At 44.0% G+C, this 10,184-nt stretch overlaps 1 protein-coding gene across 2 annotated transcripts in view; it reads right to left on the reverse strand.

The window, feature by feature from the left end:
* The window catches only part of SHROOM2 (shroom family member 2), a 127,148-nt gene extending 117,630 nt beyond the window's left edge, over positions 1-9,518 (reverse strand). For both annotated transcript variants that reach the window (XM_075133396.1, XM_075133404.1), the window contains exon 1: positions 9,300-9,518. In XM_075133396.1, coding sequence (XP_074989497.1) covers positions 9,300-9,518 — 219 coding nt within the window. The remainder of the gene's footprint in view (positions 1-9,299) is intronic.
* Positions 9,519-10,184: the final 666 nt, after the last annotated feature.

Consider the following 10,184-nt stretch of genomic DNA (forward strand, 5'->3'; position numbering starts at 1 on the left):
ACAGCTTCCAAATAAAGTATTGTTACCCCCCAACACTAACTTTTTAGAGTATTCACTGAACTAAATCAGAGGTTTATTTCCTAAAGAATGCTTAAAAGTTTATGTTTTTGGGAAACTGGGAGATACTGCTTTGTTTCATAGTTTATGTTGGAAGCTTTCAAAGCAAGTGTGTAACAAAGTATGTTTTATCTCAAGAGACAGAAAAAATCCAAAATAATCAGGTTTTATGGCTTTGTGAAGGAATTTTAAGAACAATGGTCTATTTTACTGAAAAGTACTGAAGCTGCAATTTCAAGTACAGCAGTAGGTACCTGTGCTTCACTTTTGAACAAATATATTGTACTCTCATGCTCCCCATTGACAGATCTCTCCCTGCTTCAGCTATTCAGACTTGACTGCAAGTCCATTACAGAGAAAATACAATAGAAGGACTGAGGATGAAGAACCTGGTACTCTAAAATTGAAGTGTCTGGCCATTTTAGAAGGCTCTGACTTTTTCAAGTGAGTTTCACTAACAATTGGATCTTTTTGCATTTAAAAGAAGAAGCATAACTTAGAATAAAAGTTAATGCATTTCCATTAAAAAAAGCTCTGAATTAGTGTCATCAGGTTATGCTACGGTTTCACTAAAACCAAATTGAATTCAACTTCACACATCAGCAAGAGCATTCTTACAATCTCTGCCAAACTGCTCAGAGATAACTGTGCCTCTGCTATTATCAGAACGTTAAACACTCTGTTGGTGTAGATGACACAAACACACAGCAAAGGACTAGACTACTGTGAGTACAGAAATGGTCTAGATCTCAGAAAGAAGGTTGACAGCACAGCTAAGAGCCTGGAGCAAAGAAAGCATCAGATAAGGCCACCTACAGCCACAATAACGAGAGGACCCTCGATCATGATCCATCTTCCTTCTAAAAGGTCATTCAGCTAGAAAAATGACTGCAAGAACAGAAGAAATCGCAGTTACTAGCGATACAGCAATCAGACTCTCAAGCACAGCAGCATATTCCCTATTCCCAACTCTCAGTCACTGAGACTATTTTTTGCCCTTTGTACTACCACCCTTGAACAACAGGCCACTCTACATCCTTCAAAAACCTCTTGACTAAGTACAATTCTTTAGAAACTCTGTATCTAAGAAACATGACAACATATTGCCTAACCCATATATTGGAGTTGATGGATGTAGATGAATAAGTAGAAGAATTTAAGTATTTCAAAGAATTTAGAAATGGAGAGAGAGATTTAAAGGGGGAGAGAGCAGGGCTGGTGGCAGAGGGGAAGGCTTCCTTTCTATAAAGGGTGAGGCAGGAGAAGTATAGGGACAGAGGACATGAAGCCTTCCCCTCAGTGCCAATGCTACTGTGCCTTTGCCTAAACAGTTCAAAGCTTTCAGTTGATTTTGCCGTTTCATCGGGGTTCAGAAGAACTTTGAAATAACCACCTCTTTTCTATTGCCAAACACTCTAGTCCGTCTGTTTCTACTTTAAGAGCAAATCCAAGAATTCTCTACCTGACAGAAGCTATTTAGTTTCTCAAAGCAGCAATTTGCTGCATTTCCAGCATTTACCAAACAGTCGGCTCCTTCTGCCTTGGGGAGTTCGGCACTCCACAATGACCCTCAGGTACACGCAAAGGCCACTAAACAGATCCCCCAATAACATGTTATATTGCAGAAGCCATTCTCTTATCTTCATGACCTGACCCGTGCTTACTAAGAATGCTCTGAATTAAATAGAGACTGAATACTGATACTGTATTAACTTACAGGGAAGGGAAGGAAGTTCTCTCCTAACTTCACGAACATCGTCGTCCTGGATAGGTTATGACTCACCCCTGATAAGCTCAATAAATCAAACTGAAAAGCTATGTTCTTGTGATGTTCAGAAACAAAGCTCAATCAGACAAATAAAGAATTTTCCAACAGTTTGGGGTATAGCCACACACATTGCAAATATGCAGACAATCTTGCTTGAGTATATTTCATCTTACCACAGGTACCTACATAGGCATCTAGGTATGTATTGAGGAAGCACGGGTTTCCTCGGCTTCTCACATAGCTGACAGCAAATGGTAGGCACCTTCAGAAAGCAATTCAGAGCACTTAAGTCATGTCTAATTTAAAGACTACAAATCACTTTCCAAAAATATCTACTTCTATTAAACATCTAGCTTAAGTCTGGGTGAACACCACCAAAAATCTGCTGCTTGGCAAAGCATACATAAGGGATACAAACACATTCTACAAGTACATTAAGTTTAATTTAAAAACTTTGTAGATGTTTCCTATCACTGAATGAATGTATTTAAACAAAAAGCATTCAGTGACCCATCCTACAAACCTTAAATTCTGTCTTGCTCTGATTTGACCATATCTGTGAAGTTACAAGAAGTACTAAAAGTCCACCACCAGAGTAGCGATACTATTCTTGGGCGGGGGAAGAAATAGCATAGCATACCTGCTGCATAACCTTTAAAAAACAAAAAATATTGTGCTATGTGGAATTAGAAAGCTTCAAAATTTGTTTCTTATCTTAAAGATAAGTCAAAAAAATCCCCCCAAAACCAAAACCCCAGACAGACTTTCATAAGTTTTATAAGGAGGCATCAATAATTTTCTTTATATATAGATTTAAAAACAACTTCAATTGACCTTACATCAAATAGGCTCAAAACACAGACAATAGAAAGCAAGCTTGCATAGATTAAATGGATGAAGTCTCAACATAACTGCGACAATTTTGACTTTACTTCTCTGGGAAACTCTTCATGCACTGTATCACTTAAACATACAGCAAGTAAAAAAGTCTGCTTAATGGCTGGGACCTATCTCAAATTTCTGTAATAAAGTAACCCACAGAACTAGATCCATATACATAGAGGTATTCTCTATATAGATTACAAATACCTAAGAAGACTAAACACAAATGTTTCTTCCTCAAGAAAAAAAAAAAAAGATTATGTATGTCATGTAATATTGGCTTGGTTACTACTAAACAGGTGTTTTCTCTAATCTATTCATGACCAGGTTTCATTTCCCATTTACCTTCCACATGTTCTTTCCACACTCCCATACTTTAAATATTCATTAAGCAGGAGAACACAAAACAAATCAAGTTCTACAGGAAAAAATATATACAGTCCATTGAGTAAAGCATATGTAGCATATGCATAAACACCACACAAGCCCACATTGTTTTCTCTTCTTAAAAAAAAAAACCAAACAAAAACACAAGCATGATGGATAACTAGGTAATAAATGGCATTACTGGCAATCCTCTGACAACAGCAAGCAATAACTAGAGGTCTCTTGCTGGTCTTTTATTTTTATGCTAATGCCTATGGTAGCATCCAAAATTCATACTGAAAAGTAGCAACAGACACTAACAACAAAAGTTTAAGTCGTCCTTTAAATAGACTAAATTAATAAACATTCAAATAGGCAATCCTGCTGTCTAACTCCTATTGCAGCAACTATTCCCACAAAACACACCAATTCCTCTGCCAGACTCCACAGACATGGATGTTTTTGCTTGTATTTTGTTTTAAACTAAAAAATAATGATAGATTTGACAGTTTTTGCCTAAGTAGCTAGAAGGGGGAAATGCAGAGGAGAGGAAAAACAAGCAATTTGGAAGCAACCAGTATTTCCAAAAGTTAAAAGTTTGCTTGTTGTGAGGAAGTTTCTTAGTTCTGGTTTTAAACACAGCATTCTGACTCCTTCTCAGGAGGATTTTTGTCCTGAAACCTAGTGTGAAATGCACAAAGAAAAACTGCAGTTTCAGGACTGCAGGCGCATGCACCCCATTTCTTAAATAGCACTCTCACACTGTTGACTTCTAAGCACATAACTCAACTGACTTGAAACTTCTCCAGTCACAAGCCTTTTAACCTGTCCTCTCATTTCAACTCCCTACACAGTTTGTAGATCACCTGTAGCAATATCCAAGATAGCTTTAAAGCGCAATTTCCAATACTGGTGGCATTTCAACTGTTAATGCTCTCTTGCCAAAAAAACCCTCTCTTAAGTTTCAGACTTCCACAGCCAGACCATTTACACCACATATGAGTGTGGTGGGCTTCATTCTGCCAGTAAATTAACAGTCATAATAAAGAGCTCATTCAACAACCATTAAAGTGCTAAAATTGAGAGCATTCCCTTCATCAATCAGCTTACCAAAGTAAAAAGCAATATCTTCTTGCATCAAAGGAAACAACTCCTCTCCTCCAATAATCAAGACCTGAGATCCAGCAACCAGACACAAAGGTCGCCACTCAAAACAGTTTCTGTAGCACTTAAACCCCCCCAACTTTTAACATATTTGACAAGGAAAAAAGATAAATAGCTACATGATACTATTTTAGTCCTAAAACATTCATTCTAATATACAAACATTTCCTAAAATTTCTCAACTATCAAGTTTAACAGCACAAAGAAAAGGCCCAACTCAGACCAATCTTTCCCAAACAATAAACCCCTCTTATAAGTTAAAAAGTTGAATAAAGATTTCAAAAGAAATATAGAATGTGATTTGATATATTCTTTTAAAATTGTTGGTTAAGATATGTGTTCAAATTATGGCCTGTACAGCTCAGTAATTTTGCTTGTTGTTCTTGATGACCAAGAGAATATGTATAGAAAACAAAATAAAATGAATACTCCTTCATGTATTATCTTTCTAGAACAGAAGGAAGCAAATGAAATTTGTCAGGATATAGAGATCTAGATTAGAACTCTCCTTCTCAACCACAGTACAATGGCTCCGAATAACTCATAAATCAGCTGTTTACACAAATGACTGCACTTACATTGAAGTGGTCAGTAATTTCCCAGGATTACCACTAAATGCTGGTTGTCTGGACATCAAGCTTCACAGCCAAGTTTAAGAATTGTTAATGTCTACGAGCAATGCAGCTCACCTCAAAAACCTAACTTGAGGGAGGCAACCGGTATTTATGTTTGAAAATGTCTTTTTTTTTGATTCATTCATATACAGCACCATTCAAGCTTTTTTTTCCCCCCTCTAAATATTGGTGCAGTATGCAAGTAATTGCTTTTAGTTATATGTTTAAGGCCAAAGGATAAAAAATTACTTAAATTAAAACAGTCATCACTTCACTTACTACTGAAATAATAAATTGATAGAAGTCCTATGGAGAAGTCCTGCAGCCAATTAATAGAGAAGCATTCCTTTATACAATTTAAATAATTATGAGTTTAAACAAATGACAATTCACACCTAAACATAGACAAGAGCACATCAGGAAAGTGCAATGGAATAAAGAGAAATAAACAAAGGTTCGGAGCCTGTCTGATACTGCTGCTTCTTGAAAGACAGCACCTCCAGCTGGGGCACGAATTCAGCACTGATTCAGGAGACAAGAACTCTATCTACTAAATCAACAACACAACTTCTTGCAACAGTCCAGGTTTCACTTGGAAATCTTTCTGAAATACCAGCCAAGCCCAGCCTTGATTAGCCTGCAATGAGGTCATAGCTTGAGGAGGTATGGCTGTAGGCCCTTGTAAAGCTGATACTAAGGACGAATTTATTTAAATGATACATCAATCTTTCTTGAAACACATAAACTATAATGTTTTCATATTTATTAATGTAATAAGGATAACGTTGAGTGCAGAACAACTTCAGAGTTCCTAAGGATATTGTTAGTACAGGAAGTGAAATTACTTTCTATCCATCACCCACAATCAATGCTGTGACTGACACTACAAGTTGTGCATCTCAGATAAGAGTCATTTTAAAGTAAAAGTAATCAAGATAATGCAGCTATGGGAGATTTTCACAAGATTCACACTTGAGTATCTTGACTTTTCATTTTCATTATTTCCAGTAAGATCTTCCTCTTCAGCATTTACTTGGTTTCTTTAAAAAGAGGAAAAAATAAAGTGAGGCTTGTGAGACTTCTAATTAAAGCCCTCAAAGTTGTCATTTCACGTTCTGTTGAAATACACGTTACTATAAAAAGCAAGTTCTTTCTTTCAAGATGTCAAATTAGGCAAGAACAAGCTGCCTTTGGGCAATTTTTTTGGAATGTTATCATACATACATGCAGAGATCAGAAAAAATGTAAAGCATTTTTTTAAAGGGACATTATAAAAATAATAGTAAGCAACACGACGACAACGCTAAAAGACTTTTTTCTTAAATATTAGCAACACCACTTGCACGTGGGTGGGGCAAGGTTTAGAAGACCAGCTATGTTTAAAGATCGAGCAAGCTGTATCATGCACCGTTTTTCTCTGCGCCTATTGCAGCAACAACAAAAAGGGCAAGGAAAAAAAAATAAAACTAAAAAGGCTTGCACCTGGCAGGTGAACTTGATATTCTACCTACCTGGTTCAGGACTATTCCTCCAAGTCTTATTTCAGTTACAGAAAGAAACACTATCATGAAACAGGGAAGCCTGCTCACCCCCCAAGGGCAGGGTCCGCGACTGCGGGCTGGCCGCTCCCTGGGCAAAGCGCTTTCCCTCCCGACATTCCAGCGGCTGAGCACACGCTTATCCCCCTGCTGAGACTGGACACATTTTCTCCTCTTTAGCATGCCTTCTCCTCCCTGATTATTGGTAGTCTGGCGGATCAAAGGACACTCTTGTTTTAATTGACTAGATTTCCAGCTAATAAATTCCCAAATAGTGTTTGCAGCTCTTCTTGCCCTAGGCTCCCGCTATGATATCTCTTACCAAAAATTTCCCTTCCCGTCAGCAAGTGAAATAGCCACACAACCAGAGAAACTAACACCCAAGAGGCATGCTACACAGAAAGTGCTGCAAAATGAACAACATAGACTTGCTCACTAATTTTTCAATTACAGTATTTTCTGGTGCTCTTTTTGAGACAGTTACGGTAGCTGTCCCATACATGCCACGGAAAGCAGGAAGTATCTACACCGCAGACTTCCCAGCATTTACATAAAGGTGCAACTTTCTTCAAAGGCTGATCTCGAGACGGCGAGCAGCACGGAGACAGGCAGAAATTTAGAAATCCTCCTTAAGTGGCTGCTATCTGAGACTCCATTCACACCTTGTCACATTCCTCTCCTTAAAAAGTGGCACTTGCTATCACCCATCCTGCCTTCCCCAGAGCCGCCCTGGACTAGAGTGAGACAGAGCCCCGCAGCCAGCTCACACTTAAGCATAGTTTGAATCCACAAAACCGCGTGTTTTTCCACGGAAGGATTCGGGCCAGTGGGTTTTCTCGGATCCCCCGCTGCCCAGCCACCAGCCCACCCAAGAAGGGACGGCACACGCCGCAGGAGAGGAGAAGCGCAGGTGAAGCCGCATCCCTCTTCTGTGGCAGCCCAGCGATCCCCAGGTGCACTCAGGAAGTAGACAGCTCGGGTTCAGGGCTCTCTTCAGCTGAGAAGAGACAAACTTTACATCTCCTGCTGCAAGGAGGGACTGTTCTAACCAGCCGGTACTAAATTATTCTTCCCAGTAGCTTTCAACCACTAGAAGCAATACAGAAAAAAAAAACCCAACACCAAGATGGGTGGGTCAAACCAAGAGGAAGATTTTGCAGCTAAAGAATTGGCGTCCTGGGGACCTGGGGGACATGAGCTCCAGTCCCTGGTTTCAAAACTAGTTCTATACACTATCCAACAACAGCAAATGAAAATACACTTCAAAATTTAGACCGAAGGATCCAGGTCGTCTCTTCTTTCTAGGTCAGCAGCCATGGACCCAGATTTCTCTTCCACACAGTAGCACGGCTTCAGGAGATATCAATGCTGTGGTTCCACTTAATTATTCCTTTGCAACAGACCCAGTTTACAAGGTTCCCATCCTCAGACACTTCTCTCCACATACCATAGCCACATCCTCATGCCACAAATACTTAAGCTTGTTACTTAATACCTAGGTAACATTATGAATAAGTATCACTGATCAGTCTTTAGATGTAGCACTTATTAGCCATTACCAGAAAAGTGGAATTATTTGATTTGGCACTTGATAGCTAGTACATACATAGTAAGTAGCTCTTTTCTCCTTTCCTCAAGCGCTCCCAGGTTTGATATTCTGTAATTCAGGGCACTGGTAAGAGGCCAACAGACGCGCAGTCATTTTTCAGTATATACGTCTTCTGACACTGACAGTTGTTCCTTGAAAAAAAAAGTCCTAACTTGGAAAGCCCATAACGCAGCTGTTTCAAGGGTGGGAGAAGGGAACCAACTGGACAACTCACAATGAAATCAACTGAAAAATAAGATTAGAAAAATTTCTGCTGTGGATAAAACAGGACTTGTTGACCTCTGACACTCTCTGTGAACTTCTGAAATGGGAACAGGCAGGATCCACAGGACCTGTAGACAAAGCATATATATCTTTCCTACAGATCTTGAGCAAAATGTGCTTTGCTAATGTGGATTTTTTTTTTCCAACTACATATGGATCTATTTTAATGTGTTTTCACTGTGCAACAAGAAAGCTGTCTTAGCAGCAGAACACAATTACTGGGGATAGGGGTTCTTAAGTCAAAACACACCCAGATGAAAAACATTTTCTAGTAAACGTGATGTATTTCTTTAACTCATACACTGAGATTAAAGCTGTGAGTATACAAGGACATACAAAAAAAGGCAACCAGAAAGTGCATATATACCCAGGAGCCTCCCCCTCCCCCCGTCTTGGGAGCGTGGATTTGGTCACTATTCACAAGACCTTTTGTTTAAAGAGGGAGGGAGATACAAAAGGTTGCCCTAATTATTTTGAATTTGCAAGTGCAACAGCACCGGAGAAAACTCAGCCTCAAAGCCGGGGATTTTAGCGTCCATACCCTTCTGCGCCAGGAGCCCGCAGGGAAGGAGGGAGGGAGGGAAGGGCCCAGCACAGGTCTCGGGCAGCGCTGGCAGCAGGGGTGTCCCCCAGCCAGTTACCAGCCCGCAACGACTGCACCGGGTGTTTAACGGGGAATACGCCCGATCAGAAGCAGCAGGTCGGAGCCGCGAGGCTGACGGCGCCCAACAACCTGTTGCCCCCGGACCCGCTCGGATGCGCCCCGTGCCCCAGCACCCACCGGCACGCGCTCCCCGGCCGCTAACGGCCGCCTTGGGGCCTTCAGAGCACCGCTGTCAGGGAGCCGGCCCGGTGGCACCTGCGCTAGGGCCGGCGGCACCGCCGCAGCCGCCCAGCCCCGCGGTGCGCCCCGGGCTGCGGGCAGGCGGCGCGGCCGGGCCGGGCCCGCTGCCATCGCCGGGTTGTCACCGCAGCGGGCACGCCAAAATGGAGCCGGCCGGACCCACCATCCCCGCCCCCCCTCCGGCGCCTCTCACCTTGGTGATGATGAGGGGCTCCCCGTGCTCCCGTCCGCCCTTCAGGGTGAAGCCCCAGGGGGCCCCGCCGGTCAGCAGCACCTCCACCAGCTTGTAGCCCTCCGCTGCCCGCTGCTCCACCATCACCACCACCGGCCCCGGTTCCACCAGCACGGCGCCGAGCCGCGGGTCGCCGCCGGCCAGCCGCTCCCGCCCGCTCCGCAGCCCCACGTCCTCCATGGGGCCCCCGCGCCGCCAGCGGCGCCCGTCGTGGCCGGGGCTCGCCTGCCTCTGCCGGCCGCTCCCCGCTGCGCGCCAGTCGGCGGCAGCCCGCGGAGCCACCTACCCGCCCCGCAGCGCCGTCCAGCCCGGCCCCATCGGCGGCGACAGAGGGCTGCTCCCGCCCGCCCCCTCCTCCTCCTCCTCCTCCTCCGCAGCCCGCGGTATTGTCTCACGCCGAGGCCAGAACCCGGCGACGGCGACGGCGGGGGGGGGCGGCTCCAACTTGTGGCAACTTGGCGGCGGGGCAAACGCCGCCGAGCAACGCGGGACGCCGAGAGGAGCGCGGCGGGGCGAGGCGCCCCCGCCTCCCTCCCTCTCTCCTTCCCTCCCTCTCGCCCCGAAAAGAGGGCGAAACCCGCTTTCCACCGCGGGCTTCCCCAGCGGATGAGCCGCTCGTCCCTCCCCAAAAGCGGGCAGCCCCGCAGCGCGATCCCCCCGGGCGAGGAGGAGGAGGACGAGGGGGAGAGGAGAGGAGAGGAGAGGAGAGCAGCTCCTGGCCGGCCGCCAGACAAAGGCGGCAGCGAGAAGGTCCGTGAGCCCCGAGTCAGGCTGTGCCCACACGCAGGGGCGGCCGCCCCTCTCCTTCAACCCCCGTCCCCAAACAAAAGCGGCGAGCAGGTGGAG

Source organism: Calonectris borealis, chromosome 1, assembly GCF_964195595.1.
Source record: "Calonectris borealis chromosome 1, bCalBor7.hap1.2, whole genome shotgun sequence".
In the NCBI taxonomy this organism is placed as follows: Eukaryota; Metazoa; Chordata; class Aves; order Procellariiformes; family Procellariidae; genus Calonectris; species Calonectris borealis.